At 33.0% G+C, this 17,346-nt stretch overlaps 1 protein-coding gene across 1 annotated transcript; it reads right to left on the bottom strand.

Annotated features, from left to right (window-relative positions):
• Positions 1 to 15,914: 15,914 nt before the first annotated feature.
• On the bottom strand, positions 15,915 to 17,060 carry LOC133330266 (adhesion G-protein coupled receptor G2-like; the record flags this gene model as incomplete). The annotated part of the gene is made up of 1 exon (XM_061538723.1): positions 15,915 to 17,060. A coding segment is annotated over one exon (1,146 nt), but the record flags the coding sequence as incomplete, so codon positions are not given.
• Positions 17,061 to 17,346: the final 286 nt, after the last annotated feature.

Genomic DNA, 17,346 nt, shown 5'->3' on the forward strand with positions numbered 1-17,346 from the left:
ATGAAAAATAATCTTTTACAAATCTATTTTTGTCTTGTCCTAGAGATATCTATCGTATGGAGTGGGAACTATTTTAATGATAAAAATATACTAAAAAACCACGCTTTATGTAGTTGTGGAAAAAATATACTAAAAAACCACGCTGTATATACAAAAAAGCCAGTAAGAAATGTAGAAAAGTCGGACTGGGCCGACTATATTATACCCTTCACCACTTTGGAAATATTCTACATGTCTCCTAACAGACTCCGCCTTTTCGAAAGAACATTGACACGATTTTTACGAAGCTTAGCAGACATTATTCCGCACTCAATTCAGTACGTTATGCCAAATTTCGTGCAAATCAATAGATATATAGAGACTTTATGCACCATTTACATAAAATCGGACAAAAGCTATATCTAAATCTGGACCGATTTTCACGAAACTAAACACACATCATTCTAGGCTCAATTCAGCACACTATGCCAAATTTCGGGACTTCGGTGCAACATTTACATAAAATTGGGCACAGCTATATATAGGAGCTATATCTAAATCTGAACCGATTTTCACGAAACTCAGTACATATCATTCTAGACTTAATTGAGAACGCTATGCCACATTTCGTGCAAAGCAAAATATATAAAGGGACTTCAGTGCACCATTAACATAAAATCGGACGAAACTATATATGGGAGCTATATCTAAATCGGTACCGATTTTCACGAAACTAAACACACATAATTCTAGGCTCAATTAAGTACGCTATGCCAAATTTCGTGCAAATCGATAAATAGATATATAGGGACTTTGATGCACCATAGTTATATCTGAACCTGAACCGATTTTCACGAAACTTAGCACACATCATTCTGCACCTAATTCAGTACACTATGCCACATTTCGTGCAAATCTAAAAAGTATATATGGACTTTGGTGCACCATTTATCTTAAATCGGACGAAAGTATATATGGGAGCTATATCTAAATCTGAACCAATTTTCTCAAAACATAGCGCACATCATTCTGGACCTAATTCAGTACTCCATGCCAAATTTCGTCCAAATCGAAAGATATATAGGGACATTGGTGCCCCATTTACCTTAAGTCGGACGAAAATATATATGAGAGCTATATATAAGACTGAACCGATTTTCTTGAATTTAAATAGCGTTCGTTTTTGGGCCAAATAAGTGACTTATGTCAAATTTCATCCAAATCGGATCATAAACATCTGCAGACGGATGGATTGACAGACATGCATAAATCGTCTCAGAAAGTGATTCTCGTTTCCTTTTGCCTGTTACAAAAAAATCATATGAGCTTTAAAAAATATTCTTTGAAAAATCCACGCCTCAGATGGTCCTTGAAGAAATATTCTTTAAAAAATCCACGCCTCAGATGGTCCTTGAAGAAATATTCTTTAAAAAATCCATGCCTCATATGGTCCTTGAAGAAATATTCTTTGAAAAATCCATGGCTCATATGGTCCTTGAAAAATATTCTTAAAAAAATGCACGCCTCAGATGGTCCTTGAAGAAATATTCTTTGAAAAATCCATGCCTCATATGATCCTTGAAAAATATTATTTGAAAAATCCACGACTCAGATGGACCTTCAAGAAATATTCTTTGAAAAATCCACGCCTCAGATGGTCCTTGAAGAAATATTCTTTGAAAAATCCACGCCTCAGATGGTCCTTGAAGAAATATTCTTTGAAAAATCTATGCCTCGAATGGTCCTTGCAAAATAATGTTTGAAAAATCCACGCCTCGAATGGTCCTTGGAAAATATTTTTTTAAATATTCACGCCTATTTTGGCCCTTGAAAAAATATTCTTTAAAAAATGCACGCCTCAGATGGTTCTTGAACCAATACTCTTTAAAAAATGCACGCCTCAGATGGTTCTTAAACCAATACTCTTTAAAAAATCCACGCCTTGTATTGGTCCTTGAATATATTTTCAAAATTTCCCTTATTAACGAATGGATGTCTTTTAACCCCTTCAACCACGCGTTAGTATTTATCGTTCATACTTCCACCAATCCCCCACGACAGATTGTGGTGGAAACATCACTTCTGGATGTTTACCAACATTTAGTTTAATGGTAACATGTTCGAATGACTTCAGTTAACAACGATTAACAAACAGATAAACATTAATATGCCTACCTAAATAAAGTTCCACTATTAGTGAACATATCTGTGTAATATATCTTTGTGTTTACACATGTCTGTGAGTGTGTGTGTGTGCACATATATTTATTGTGTATAGTGTGTGTACGTGATTTATCCTTAATACAAAATAGAGAGAAACCTCAACTGTATTATGACATACAACAAAAAAATTCTAATTAATAAAAAATAACACTCAAAACATTGGCTTGTTAACATTATAACGGTACTTAAGTTTACGCTTTGTTGGAAGCGTTTATAAGCAAGTGTACAGAATGTAGTCACGAATATACCAGCTGTCAATAAACATGTAGTTCATTCATATCTCAGTAGCACATACACACACACACCCATGTGCAACCAGCCAATCCCACACACACTTATGGAAGTTCATAAATCTTTAGAAATTGTGGTAAGGGGGCCAGGACGGGAGAGGGGAGGTAACTAAACTAAAACAAACATTATTCAATCTATTTTCGAAAGCGAACTCATTAATCCAAATAAATTTCCAAGTCGGTTGTTCGGTAATAACATTCGGTTTGTTATAATTTCAAGTGTTAATCGCGAGTAAAAGTGTTCACCAACACCACCACCATCACCTCCTACTTTTCCACATTTGTTAATTCTTCAAGGATAACAGCAATTAGTGTGGGGTGTCAAATTGTAAGTGGGTAAACGACATAATCGGAGCATATATGTTTTGTATTTAATGAAATTAAATTTAATGATGATAATTGAGCTTATATTGAGAACTATGTCAAATGTGAATGCCAAGCTAACTATATTTATAGTATGTGTAGAATAATAAGTACACATAAGGGGAAAATCATAATTGAGATCACTAAATTTATATACTGGCAGCTTAACAAATATTAATTAAAAATTCTTCTATTAAAATTCGCTCTTATAATGGGTCATTGAAAAAAAAATATAAAATTCACGCTTCTGGTGGCCATTGAAAATTATTCTTTAAAAAACACGCTTGTGATGGCCACTGACAAAAATATGCATTAAAAATCCTCGAATTTGGGTGCCATTGACAACATATTCCTAAAACTCCACGCCTTATGGATGGTCCTTAAAAATATATTGTTTAAAAATTCAACCCTTCTGAAGGTCATTAAAAACATATTCTTAAAAAAACAACATTAATATTATTATTAAAGTCCAGGCCTCTGGTGGTCACGCTTTGGTGGACATTAAAAACATATTCTTAAAACAACCAGTAAGGAAAGTAGTAAAGTCGGACTGGTCCGACTATATGATTCCCTTCACCACTTTAATCTCAATCAGACACCCATTGAATATTTGGCGTACAATTAACATAAATAAGTCGAAATTATATATGGAAGCTAAGTTATATCTATATCTGAACCGATTTCAAGCAAACCTGCCAGAGATCCATACCATAGTCAATCGAACTATGGTATGGATCTTTAGTGTACAATTTGCTTAAAATCATCACATCATTCTAGACTTAATTTAGTACGCTATGCCAATATTCTTGCTAATCAAAAGATTTGCAGGGACTTTGGTGCACTATTTACCTAAAATCGGGCGAAACTATATATGGAAGCTATATCTAAATATGAACCGATTTTCACGAAACTTAGCACACGTCATTCTAGATCTAATTCAGTAGGCAATACCAAATTTCGTGCAAATCGAAAGATATATGGGGACTTTGGTACACCATTTACCTAAAATCGGGCGATACTATATATAGGAGCTATATCTAAATCTGAACCGATTTTCTCGGAACTTGGCACAAGATATTCTAGACTTAATTCAATACGCTATGCCAAAATTCGTGCAAATCAAATCATTTTCAGGGACTTTGGTGCACCATTTACCTAAAATCGGCCGAAACTATATATGGTAGCTATATCTAAATCTGAACCTGTGACAAATTTTCACGAAACTTGGCATACATCATTCTAGACCTTATTAAGTTGGCTATACCAAATTTCGTGCAAATTTAAATCGGACGAAAATATATATGGGAGCTATATCTAAATCTGAACCGATTTTTCCCAATTTCAATAGGGTTCGTCCTTGGGCCAAATAAGTGAGCTGTGCCAAATTACATCCAAATCGGATCATAAATGCGACCTGTACTTTGTTTACAATTTAACATCAACAGACGGACGGACGGTATCACAGAGAAAACTAATATACGCAAAATTCATTAAGTTGATATAAAAAAAAGTGAACCTGTGACATGCATAAATCAACTCAGAAAATGATTCTATGCATATTCTCAAAAGGAACCATGGGAAATATCTATCTCGATTCCTTTTGCCTGTTACAAACATATGCACAAAGACATAATACCCTGTACCACAGTGTGGTGAAGGGTATAAAATTCACTCTATTAAAGACTGGTAAAATATATTTATTCAAAATCGATGCATTATGATGATCCTTAAAAACTAATCTTAAAATATCCTGCGCTTTAAACAAAATATTCTTCAATAATTCTTCAAAGTCTCACGCTTGCAGTGCGTCCTTAGCAGTATAATATAAGGAATCCACTTCTATAATGGGTCGTTAAAAATCCACATTTGTTTGGGGTATGTAAAAATATTCTTTGAACTGTGGTTCCTTAAAAATCAACGCTTACAGTATATCCTTATAAACCACGGTTATAATCGTTACTTAAAATATTCCTTAAAAAGTCCAAGCATAGAGAGGGTCCTTAAAAGATTATAGAGGGTCCTAAAAATATCCGTTAAAAAACTCCACCCGTTATAATTTGACATTCCGTCATTTGGAATGCTGACAATTTTCAATATAGGTCCATATTCGGACATAGCCTCCATATAAAAGTTTCACTCGGTTTCAAGCATTTTGATGACCAAAAGAAGAGGCTACAATTTGGCATTCCATTTTCTTGGGAAATGCAAACAATTATTGCTTAAAATGGGTACGTGTTCTGCAATTGACTCAGTATTAAAGTCCCACCCACTTTTAGGTATTCTAATCGTCCAAGACGCATATACCAACCCATGTGGCGATAATTTGTCATTTTTGTTGTGCAGAAAGTTCCTCACATACATTTTTACATAAGTCCTTGTTTTGAAGTATTCAGCATTCAATCAAAATTGTTGTAATTTGGAAAAAAAATCTTCACAGACCCCTTCATAGCGGCCCTACCCATTTCCTTATTTTGAAAGTTAAACCTTATTTTCTTAATAGGAGGCACCACAACATAAAAATCCGGGTTTTGGATCAGCAGATTTTTTTTATATAATTTCATGTGTTTTAGTAGAGAACCTATCCTTACCTCTGGGATGAAGACGAGAATTCGAATACTACCACTATAATCGGGGTGACTTGGCCAAATCAAGACGAATCTTGAAATTTGGGATTGCTAATCGGTCATTTCGGGGATTAGTCAACAATTGTTTATTGAAACCGATTTATCGAACAGAACAGGATTAGATAAGGAGCTCTATGTAAACAAAAAGAATCTCAAGTTCATCCGTACCAGGAACTATCCAGATAGTAGCATGAGGAAATTTTGGATTGATAGAATTCCAGCATCCCGATCTACGTTGGCTCAAGTCGACCCCACAATGGGGGGAGAAGACTGAAGACAGGCAAACATGAAAAATTAATATAAGGACCTTAGCTTAATCTATGCCTTCGAGGGGAACTTTGGATAACCAAATATCCTTTGCATATCTAGATCGTTCAGATGGAGGGTCAAAACGTTTCCGGCATAAGTTGGCTTTTTGCTTTTTGATGTGGAAAATATTTTCAATGTTTGTCTCTATTTTGGTACAGGACCTACATATCATATTTAACTCTTAACAGACGAGGAGGATATCATCGATACTACAGCGGTTAATATCGAGGTAATCGGGATGAATCATCCAAATCAATGCGAATTATCGAAGGAAGTAAGTGGCAAGGCTAAAATCCAACAATCCAGTTAGTATCATGAGGGACGTATTGATTAATCGAATTTCAACATCACAAAGTATTGTGGCTCAAGTCTGCCTTCCAAATTGGGGAAGAATCTCGGTCTTTCATGTGGTTAACAATGTTTTTAGGTTTAAAATCATATTCGTATAATTTTAAATGATTGATTAAAATCAGTACAAAAATCGGGTTTCTTATCGGAAAATCCGGTGCAAAAAAATTGAGATCTGTCCCCAGTGAATAAATGTTATTATCGTGTTTGTCATAAAGGAACATATCTGACAGGATCGGGTACGAGTGACCATTCGAATATACATTTTTGTTTTTGTGGATCAAAAGTCTCATCTTGTAGAATTACGATTACGCTGCAAGAAAATAAAGTCGAAAAAACGCACAAGGACACGAGATAGAAAGATGATATGTTTAAAACCAGTAAGGAAATTAGTAATGTCGGACTGGGCCGACTATATGATACCCTTCACCACTGGGGATACATATGTAGAATATGTATCCTAACAGTCGTCGCTTTTTTAAGCACACGCACTGTTTAATATGTATCAATCAGGTACTCATTGATTATTTGGTGTACAGTCAACATGAATAGGTCGAAATTATATATGGAAGCTAATCTGAACCGATTTCAAGGAAACGTGCTAGATTTTTATTAATTTACTTAAAATCGAACGAAGATATATATAGAAGGTATATGTCTGAATCTGAACCAATTTCAAGCAAACTTGACACACGAAAGGTTATAGTAACAATACATTGTACAAAATTGTGTGCCGATCGGCCAATCTTTGGATCTTTAGTGCACAATTTAAATTAAATCGGTCGAAGATATATATTGAACCTATATCTAATTCTGAACCGATTTTCACGAAACTAATTCAGTACTCTATGCCAAATTTCGTGCAAATCGAAAGATATATAGGGACTTTGGTACACCATTTACCTTAAATCGGACGAAAATATATATGGGAGCTATATCTAAATCTGAACCGGTTTTTCCCAAAAGGAACCATGAGTCTATCTCGATTATTTTTGCCTGTTACAAACATATGCACAAAGACATAACACCCTGTACGACACTATGGTGAAGGGTATAAAAAATATTTCTCATTCGATTTGACTGAAGACATGTCATTCTAAAAATAACCTGCAAACAAAGATATGAACCTTTTTCTTCAAAAACTTGACGCAAGATGATTTTTTTTTATTGTTAACGGGGTGTCGAAGGGAACTGAACATAATATTGTATAATCAAGAATAACCTCATGTTCATCCGGAAGTTTATGAAAACTATCCAGATAGTTTCATGAAGATTTATTTATTCAAGACTGAGTTTAAAACTGGTCTGACGGAAGATTTTGAGCTAAGGACATATATTTCATTAGTATATTGAGGGTGCCTTCAGCATATACTCCAATGTAACTAGGATTCTATCATAGTTCCTTCTGCATGTTACACATAAATATACAAATTCACAATACCCTGTATAGGCCAAGGTACACAAATCCTTACTAAGGGCGACAGTTCATTCATTTCACGTATCAGCCAAATGTTCTGCACAAAATAGAAAAACATAGCCTCGACCGTTCTTCTATTTTGTGCAGAACATTCAGCTGATAAGTGAAATGAATGAAATTGTGGCGTTATAACCAAATTTTAATCCCATTTCCAACATTCGAGTATAAAATCAAATTTAATTTAGATATTAATTTTACACTTGAATAACTTTGTTACTCCCCCATTTGTGTAAAAAGTCATTCATGTGTACTTCATTCCATCATGTGACAAAAAATATACTAAAACCAATCAAAAAAAAAAAAAAACTAATATCACTTTCATCATTGCTCTTACCTTGAATAACACACTTCTGTTTGAATTTTTCTTCACGTCACACAAAAATAGATTCCTAGAAAAAAAAACAGGAGAAATACAAGTAATGAAAAATCATACAGTGACAATCTACAATTATTCAAAAGAGCTTTCTTTTTTTCCTCTACGCAAAAGAAAAAAAGCTTTTCATTTTATCTTCAAAAAGTAGCATATCAATTTCCTTAGTCATCAACACAAACAAACTAACAAAAAAGCTGATATATGAATATTAATGTACAGAAAGATAGATCAAAGCTTATGAATCTCTGTGACGACAGTCAGATGTGTGTAAATTCTATGAAAGTTGAATTTTAAGTGATGATATCTTCTTTTTTGCATGGTTTCTTTGAGATTCGTTTTTCAAATGGAAAAGAGCATATGTAGTAGTGCAAAAAGTAATAAATATATTAGCTTGGATTGAAAATTATTTGAAATTCAGATACCTCTTGAAAAACATTCTTTAAAACATACGTTTTGACAAATATTTGTATAAAAATCGACTTATTTTCCTTGGCTATTGAAAAGTACTCTTAAAAAAACTATAAAATTGCATATTTGTAGGAAAATAATTCAAATCAATTAATTAATTAACATTAAAAAATTACATTATATATAAATAATGGTCGGTTCGAAAATTCATTTTATATATTTTATCTACCTAATAAAAAATTACAAAAATGTATTTTTTTTATTACGTTACACCCTATTATCTTGTGTGCATATCAACTAGACTCGGGAACAAACTTAAAACTCTGTTGCATATTCATGCTACACTGTCGCATGCTGTTACTGTCGGTGAAACTTTTACAACAAGCAAACCAATTGATGAAATATTTGAAATTATATCCCGAATCTATGGGGAGCCAAAGTTGCAACATAAGTTTTATTTGCTTAATTAATAAATTTCACTAAATAAATAAATTAATTTCTTTTGTAGGGTAAACAATTTAAAGAGAATAATATTTGTATAATGTAGAGTTTAGATTCAAATACACAGAGAAATTTAAATCAAGGCTTTAATTAGTTTTCCTAATAACTCCAAAGTTCATTCCAAAAAAGCTTAATATCTTTGTATGCGGCTATTGAAGGTTATATTTGAGATGACATATCTTAAGGGAACCCCCCCCCCCCATTCTCGATTTTAATTTTTCAAGATTTTCAATGGGCTGGTAAATCAATACCAATGCTTGTTAAGGTTTGTAACTTTGCACATATAATATAATTGAAGATTTAAAATAGAAGAAAAATAATTTACAAAAAAATTTTGTTATTGTTTTGTTGTTGTTCTTTGTAATCAAAGAAAAGTCCTTATTTTTGATGGCGGGCATGATAACTCCTCACTGGAACATCGGAATCCGAAAATTCCAACGGTGTTAGAAAGAGTACATGTCTGGCTCTCGTATGAACTAGGATTATTCGCTCTAAAATTAACAAAATGGCGGACCTTTGAAAAAATATTTTTGAAATATCGCCGATTTTTTACCAAAACCCAAGTCAAAAAATAAGGAAGATCTTCACCGATTGGCTTTATCCTAGTTCATACGATAGCTATACACTCACAGAGAAACGTGTAAATATTTGAAATCGATTGGGTTATTAGTTTTGAGTTATCGTGCCCGCCATTCGCAAAAAATGTTTAGAGAAAGACGCGTTTAAAGTTTAGAAGCCCTTCAGCCGTCACTTGATGCTGACACAATAAATCGGCTATATCTTCAAGAGTTCTTGAGATTTTCATTTGAAATTTTGTAGGGACATTCTTTAATTAGTGTAGATTCGAATTATATCAGCAAACTTTTTGACCCCGAGAATGGGGGGTCCCCTTAAGTAAAATTGAATTAAGACGCCTTTGTGCTACATATCATCCTTCTATCTCGAGTCCTTGTGTACCTTTTTCATCCTAATCTAAATACCACAAGACGAAATTTTTTACATCTAAATATTTTATAAAAGCATCGGTCATAGGTTTTTAGATAGGGTACTCAAAGACGAGAAATCGATATTCGTATATTTTCATTATACCCTACATAACTATGTTGTCAGGGTATTATAACTTTATGCAGCCCCAAGAATTTGGTCCTAGACCCACTTTTAAGTCATTTATCGTCTAGCTGAATAGATCTAGACATATGTGTCCGTCCGTCTGTCCATTATAATTTGTAAACACGATACAGGCCACAGTTATGGATCAATCTTCACAAAATGGCTTGTAGGATGGGTTCTGTCCAATGAAGACCTATTGTTGTTGGTAAAGATCGAATAATATTTAGGGGATGAAATGGACCAAAAACTTTATTTTTGTCAGTTTTTTTGGTCGCTCCAAATGCCGCAATTATGGTCCAAACATTGTGAATTTTTACATGGAGAAGGGGATCGGGCCAAAGAATAAGCATGTCTGTTTTGATAAAGATTGGCCAATATTTAGAGGGTCAAATGGAACCTGATTTTTGTGAGAAATATGACAAAATTTGTATTCTATAGCGTATATATTTACCCCTGAAGGACATAGTAATTAGAAGGTCTGTACTAAATACGAGTAATTTTTGTTGACCTTTTGTCGGTCAAGAGGGTTCAAATACCGCGAAATATTGCCCAAACTCAGAATATTGAACCAAAGAAAGTTAGATTTTGGTGAAAGTTGTGTAGGGTATCATATGGTCGGCCCCGTCCGACTATACTGCTCCGCACATTGGTTTAATATTCTTCATGACATCTGAAAATCAGCAAAGTCGGATAGTGCCGACAATAAGGTATTCTACATAACAACCACTGAATTTTCAAAATTTTCAATATATTTTCATTCTTGTAGTAATGATAATATAAATGTGTATACCAATTTCTGTATATCTCCCATATGAGTGCTCTGATATCTGGACTAAGAATGTTGCGTGAAAAATTACAAAATTTGCGTTGCAATACCGTATATATTTACTTGAGAAGAACATCGACATTATTATATCCGAACATACACGGGGAAGGTTATCTATCTGTTCAAATAATAGGAATTGCTGTTTTGATGATCGGTCAATATTTAGTGGGTCAAATCAATCAAGACTTTTGTGTGTAAAATAACACAATTTTTATCAATGCAATTTCCTGATCCACAAGTCAAAAAATTAATCCTCTAAACAAACAACACTGATCAAATGATTCATGCTTGAACGTGGGTCAGATTACCGTCTATGAGTATAAGATCCTGACGTGAACTCAATATAATAAGACCCCACCGACAACTATAGATATCGTCCTAGACCATAACTGAAACTTAGTGCAAAATTTCATAGCGATCATCACGACATCTGCACCTTCTGGGGGGTCGAATCACTTAATTGAAAATGTCAAACTCGCGTGAATTTGTTTGTTTCATTTGACCAAAGTTCGGTAAAACTGATAAATACATTTCATAACTATAAACAAATTGTAATAAATGAAATATTTAAACAAAATAATTCTCAATTTTTCGTTTTATTTATTTTATTATGTGTCCTTTGTACATTAGTTCTTCAAGGTCTTGAAAATTATTTATCTTTTAAAATTCTCCGAAACAATTCACGTTTCTTCACTAACTCCAGCACCTCCAGAATGCCAACTATTGTTGCAAATTCTTCCAAAAAATCCAGATTCTTAATGAAGAAGTTGTTCTGCCACAATGTTCTCCCGGTATCAAATGATTCCCTGGCAAAAATACAGTCTTTATAATTTTCAAAAAGTACCATCAACTAGTTTATAACAGGCTGTATTGTCAACAAAAAGGAGAACTTTCTTCCTACTAGGAAGTTGGGGATATATTAGACGTAATCCATGCTTTGTCGATAGAAAAGTATTTCACTGGAATTGGAATTGATTTTTTTAAACAGCGTGGTCAGCGCTGCATATTTTAGACTTTATGTACTCCTTTAAATTGGTATTTAGGGTAGCAAATTTTCCTGTCAAAAATTTTCAATATTAGTGTACTTTTTAGGGTTGGTCCCACAATCGTTGCCTCCAAAATTTCAGTACTTTGGTTAGTGGTACGAAATCTATATACCAAAAGGTTTTAATATGGGCTCTGATTTCGATTTAGGCTTCATACAACGGTACCTCCCATTATTCCGTTTTTTGGGTACGATTTCAACCTAATTTGCTCTAATTTGATATCTTTGGTTCTAATAAAATCGTCGGAAAATATAAAAAAGTTGTTATTAACAATAAATAAATATCATCCCTTAAGGAAAATTTATCTACAGTTCATCTTTAACAAAATTGCACAATTCAATAAAATATCTCCCGTTTAAGAATTTTCTGTTTAAAGCCCATTCCAGTGAAATATTTTCTCGTGTTTAAAAATAATAATATAGTCCGGAGAAAACCTTTTCTTTCTACCTAACTTACCTCCATAAATTTCACAAAACAAAACATTATAACAACACGTATGTCCATCAAACCATTATTGACATGTGCCCACGAACATTAAACAACACATTATAACCTAAACACACATGCACACACATATGTTATCTGTCTATCTTAAATTGAGTGTTAAATATTTTATTACCCATAAATTTGCAGTTATTCTAATACAAGATGAAGCGAAATCGACAGCATGTCGATTTGCTACACATGTGAAAATGTATTCGATTGCTGCTGTTTTTCCACAGGATACGCATCGCCATAATGAAAATCCCATTAATGGGGGTACCAGTAGCAGCAACAGCAGTAATAACATATTTTTTTGTTATATGTGGCAAACAAATAAATACATACAAATAAACGAAGGCAATTTCTATTGGAATCATCATTTAGAAGCGATATATCGGTAAAAGGTGTTTATTTTTTTACGTCTTAAAGTGGTGTCTCTAAGGCGATTTCCATTTAAAATACCATAGCTATCACAGGATGCGTGTCTTGAATAATATTTCGATGTGGGGCTATTTGAAGATGTTTCGAAAGACATTTGAGGTTTTAGGGGATGGAAATGTGTGTTTAGCTGATTGGGAGCATATTTTTAGATCAAAAATATGAGAAATTAATGAAGAGATTGCCATGGTCATAAAATAACAATATATTTAATAGAGAAATTTAACACAATAGAAAACATACAATGAAATAAAACTGGTTACATAACCTACAATTTTTAGTCCTTGAAAAAATATTCTTAAGAAAATCCACGCCTTATACAGTCCTTGAAAAAATATTCTTAAGAAAATCCACGCCTTATACAGTCCTTGAAAAAATATTCTTAAGAAAATCCACGCCTTATACAGTCCTTGAAAAAATATTCTTAAGAAAATCCACGCCTTATACAGTCCTTGAAAAAATATTCTTAAGAAAATCCACGCCTTATATAGTCCTTGAAAAAATATTCTTTAGAAAATACACGCCTTATATAGTCCTTGAAAAAATATTCTTAGAAAATCCACGCCTTATATAGTCCTTGAAAAAATATTCTTTAGAAAATCCACGCCTTATATAGCCCTTGAAAAAATATTCTTTAGAAAATCCACGCCTTATATAGTCCTTGAAAAAATATTCTTTAGAAAATCCACGCCTTATACATTCCTTGAAAAAATATTCTTAAGAAAATCCACGCCTTATACATTCCTTGAAAAATATTCTTTAAAAAATCCACGCTTTATATAGTCCTTGAAAAACTATTCTTTAGAAAATCCACGCCTTATATAGTCCTTGAAAAACTATTCTTTAGAAAATCCACGTCTTATATAGTCCTTGAAAAACTATTCTTTGGAAAATTCACGCCTTATATAGTCCTTGAAATACTATTCTTTAGAGAATCCACGCCTTATATAGTCCTTGAAATACTATTCTTTAGAAAATCCACGCCTTATATAGTCCTTGAAAAAATACTCTTTAGAAAATCCACGCCATACATATAGTCCTTGAAAAAATACTCTTTAGAAAATCCACGCCTTATATAGTCCTTGAAAGACTATTCTTATATAGTCCCTGAAAAACTATTCTTTAACTAATCTACGCCTTGTATATGACTTGAAAAATATTCTATTGAAAATCCACGCCTTATATAGTCCTTGAAAAACTATTATTTAGAAAATATGCCTTGAAAAATATTCTTTAAAAAATCCACGCTTTATATAGTCCTTGAAAAACTATTCTTTAGAAAATCCACGCCTTATATAGTCCTTGAAAAAATACTCTTTAGAAAATCCACGCCTTATATAGTCCTTGAAAAACTATTCTTTAGAAAATCCACGCCTTATATAGTCCTTGAAAAACTATTCTTTAGAAAATCCACGCCTTATATAGTCCTTGAAAAACTATTCTTTAGAAAATCCGCGCCTTATATAGTCCTTGAAAAACTATTCTTTAGAAAATCCACGCCTTATATAGTCCTTGAAAAACTATTCTTTAGAAAATCCACGCCTTATATAGTCCTTGAAAAACTGTTCTTTAGAAAATCCACGCCTTATATAGTCCTTAACAAACTATTCTTTAGAAAATCCACGCCTTATACAGTCCTTGAAAAACTATTCTTTAGAAAATCCACGTCTTATATAGTCCTTGAAAAACTATTCTTTAGAAAATCCACGCATTGTGTGCGTCCTTGAAAAGGTATTCTTCAAAAAATCAATCAAATCCTTATCCTATACAACTCTTAGATTATGTTGGCCTTGAAAAAATATTCTTTAAAAAATCCATGCCTTGTGTTAGGCCTTGAAAAAATATTCTTTAAAAAATTTATGCCTTGAAAAAATATTCTTTAAAAAATGTATGCCTTGTGTTAGGCCTTGAAAAAATATTCTTTAAAAAATCCATGCCTTGTGTTAGGCCTTGAGAAAATAGTCTTTAAAAAAATCCATGCCTTGTGTTGGGCCTTGAAAAAATATTCTTTAAAATATCCACGCCTTGTGTTAGGCCTTGAAAAAATATTCTTTAAAAAATCCACGCCTTTTGTTAGGCCTTGAAAATATATTCTTTAAAAAATCCACGCCGTGTAATAGGCCTTAAAAAAATATTCTTTAAAAAATCCACGCCTTGTGTTTGGCATTGAAAAAATATTCTTTAAAAAATCCACGCTTTGTGTTCGTCTTTCAAAAACCCACGCCTTGTGTTCGTCTTAAAAAAATCCACGCCTTGTGTTTGGCCTTAAAAAAATATTCTTTAAAAAATCCATGCCTTGTGTTAGGCTTTGAAAAAATATTCCTTAAAAAATCCACGCCTTGTGTTAGGCCTTGAAAAAGTATTCTTTAGAAAATCCACGCCTTATATGGTCATTGAAAACATATTTCTTAAAAATCCACCCCTTATATAGTGTTTGAAAAAATATTCTTTAGAAAATCCACGCCTTATATAGTCCTTGAAAAAATATTTCTTAAAAATCCACGCCTTATGTTAGGCCTTGAAAAAAAAATTCCTTAGAAAATCCACGCCTGATGTTAGGCCTTGAAAAACTATTCTTTAGAAAATCCACGCCTTATATAGTCCTTGAAAAACTATTCTTTAGAAAATCCACGCCTTATATAGTCCTTGAAAAAATATTCTTTAGAAAATCCACGCCTTATATAGTCCTTGAAAAACTATTCTTTAGAAAATCCACTCCTTATATAGTCCTTGAAAAACTATTCTTTAAAAAGTCCACGCCTCATATAGTCCTTGAAAAAATATACTTTAAAAAATCCACGCCTCATATGATCCTTGAAAAAATATTCTTTAAAAAGTACACGCCTTTGGTAGGTCCTTGAAATAATTTTCGTTAAAAACTCCACGTCTAGTATAGGTCCTTGAAAATGTTTTCTTTAAAAAATCCACGACTTATATAGTTTTTGAAAAAATATTGTTTAGAAAATATTCTTTTGTAAAAAATTTATTAATTATTTTATCTTTTATTAATATTAATTTAAATGTACTTAATATAAATTTAAATACAACTTCAATATCTTATTTTGTTATTCTACTAGAAATTCTGTTTCTGCTTAAAAATATCCATGAATTCGAACTCCTTGTGGAAACTTCCTCCTCCAATATGTATTCTCCACCGCCACAGTAAAACATTAACCATGAAAATTTCACCGTCTTATCGATTACAACAAAATATATAAACAAGACAAATCCTTGTATTGTTGCTGTGATGCAAAATAAAAACGCCAATACACCGCTGTGATCCAAATGTGCCAACAATCCGAAAAGCCACGATATACCCAAAAGGAAGAACAATAAAATCGATAAACGTAGCTGTTGCGAAATCAGTTTGCGATCTCGTTTACTTCTAAATTTCCCCAGCGATCGCTGAACACTTACAATGATATAAATGAAAATGGCAAAATTAGCCAGGCATATAATCGATATTGGCAAGAGCAGAGCCAAATAGAAAGTCAACCCCTTGGGATAGCAAATTGAATAATTTTTACTATATTCATTGATCTCTGGAATGTAGGCATTGCTATCAAAGTACACAACCAAAGCTGTTGGTATCAGAGGTAAACTCCAGGCGGCCAGGGCAAATTTTGTTACACGATAGGGAGATACTTGTATACCCATAACCACAATATAACGTTCATATTGTAATATGGCCAAGAAAAACATCCAAAGGAAGAGCACCAAAATGATATACTGCAAGAAAGCACCCTCAGCTATGCAATTGTTGGGATTAATTACATTAACTATTGTACCCCGGGCATCCGGCAGATTGATGAATAAGAAATAACTCATCAGCAGCGTTAGGACAAAACAAATGTTCAAAAGCAATCGATTTGAGGATTGTTCACGCCACTTCTTACAACATATCGCTGTTATCCAAATGCACACCAAGCCGAATAATGATAGACAGCAGCCAACTATGGAGATGACATCCAATGTGTAATCCATGAGTACACGCAGAACAAAAGTTTTCTGGGAGACGGGTGTATGGAAGTCAAGACCAATTAATGCTCCAAATGAAACAGTATTCCTGGTCTTACACAGTATCAGATTGTTATCATTCGATATGGGTGTTTCATCGTAGCTATCATATGCCCATGATTCATAATTCCAAAGACCACAACCGCGTTGTTTTGTCGGAGTGCTGTCGCTCTTGCTTGTATGCTTGTCACTTTCCTTATCTCTTTGATGATCTCGAAATATGAGTGTAACATTCTCCGGTAATTCTAAAAACAAGAAATAAACAAAAAATTTTAAAAAATTTGAAAACATTTTTTTTATAAAAAGAATATTAAAGACATTCTTAAAACCTCAGTCTTAAGACAGAACCATTCAAAAGTGTATGTCATATGAATATTGATTTTCGGACCAAATATCTGTAGGTTATGTTATGGTAGCTACTCCTTTCGATTTAAATACATAACACTGTTCGGTGTGTTAAGAATATAAATAATAATTTAATAACTTCAACCTTAAAGCTTTTAGAAATCCAAAATATGTATATTTATACCC

This window comes from Musca vetustissima, unplaced genomic scaffold, assembly GCF_032173495.1.
Source record: "Musca vetustissima isolate MV318-11 ecotype Yass unplaced genomic scaffold, APGP_CSIRO_Mvet_v1 utg86863, whole genome shotgun sequence".
Classification (NCBI taxonomy): domain Eukaryota; kingdom Metazoa; phylum Arthropoda; class Insecta; order Diptera; family Muscidae; genus Musca; species Musca vetustissima.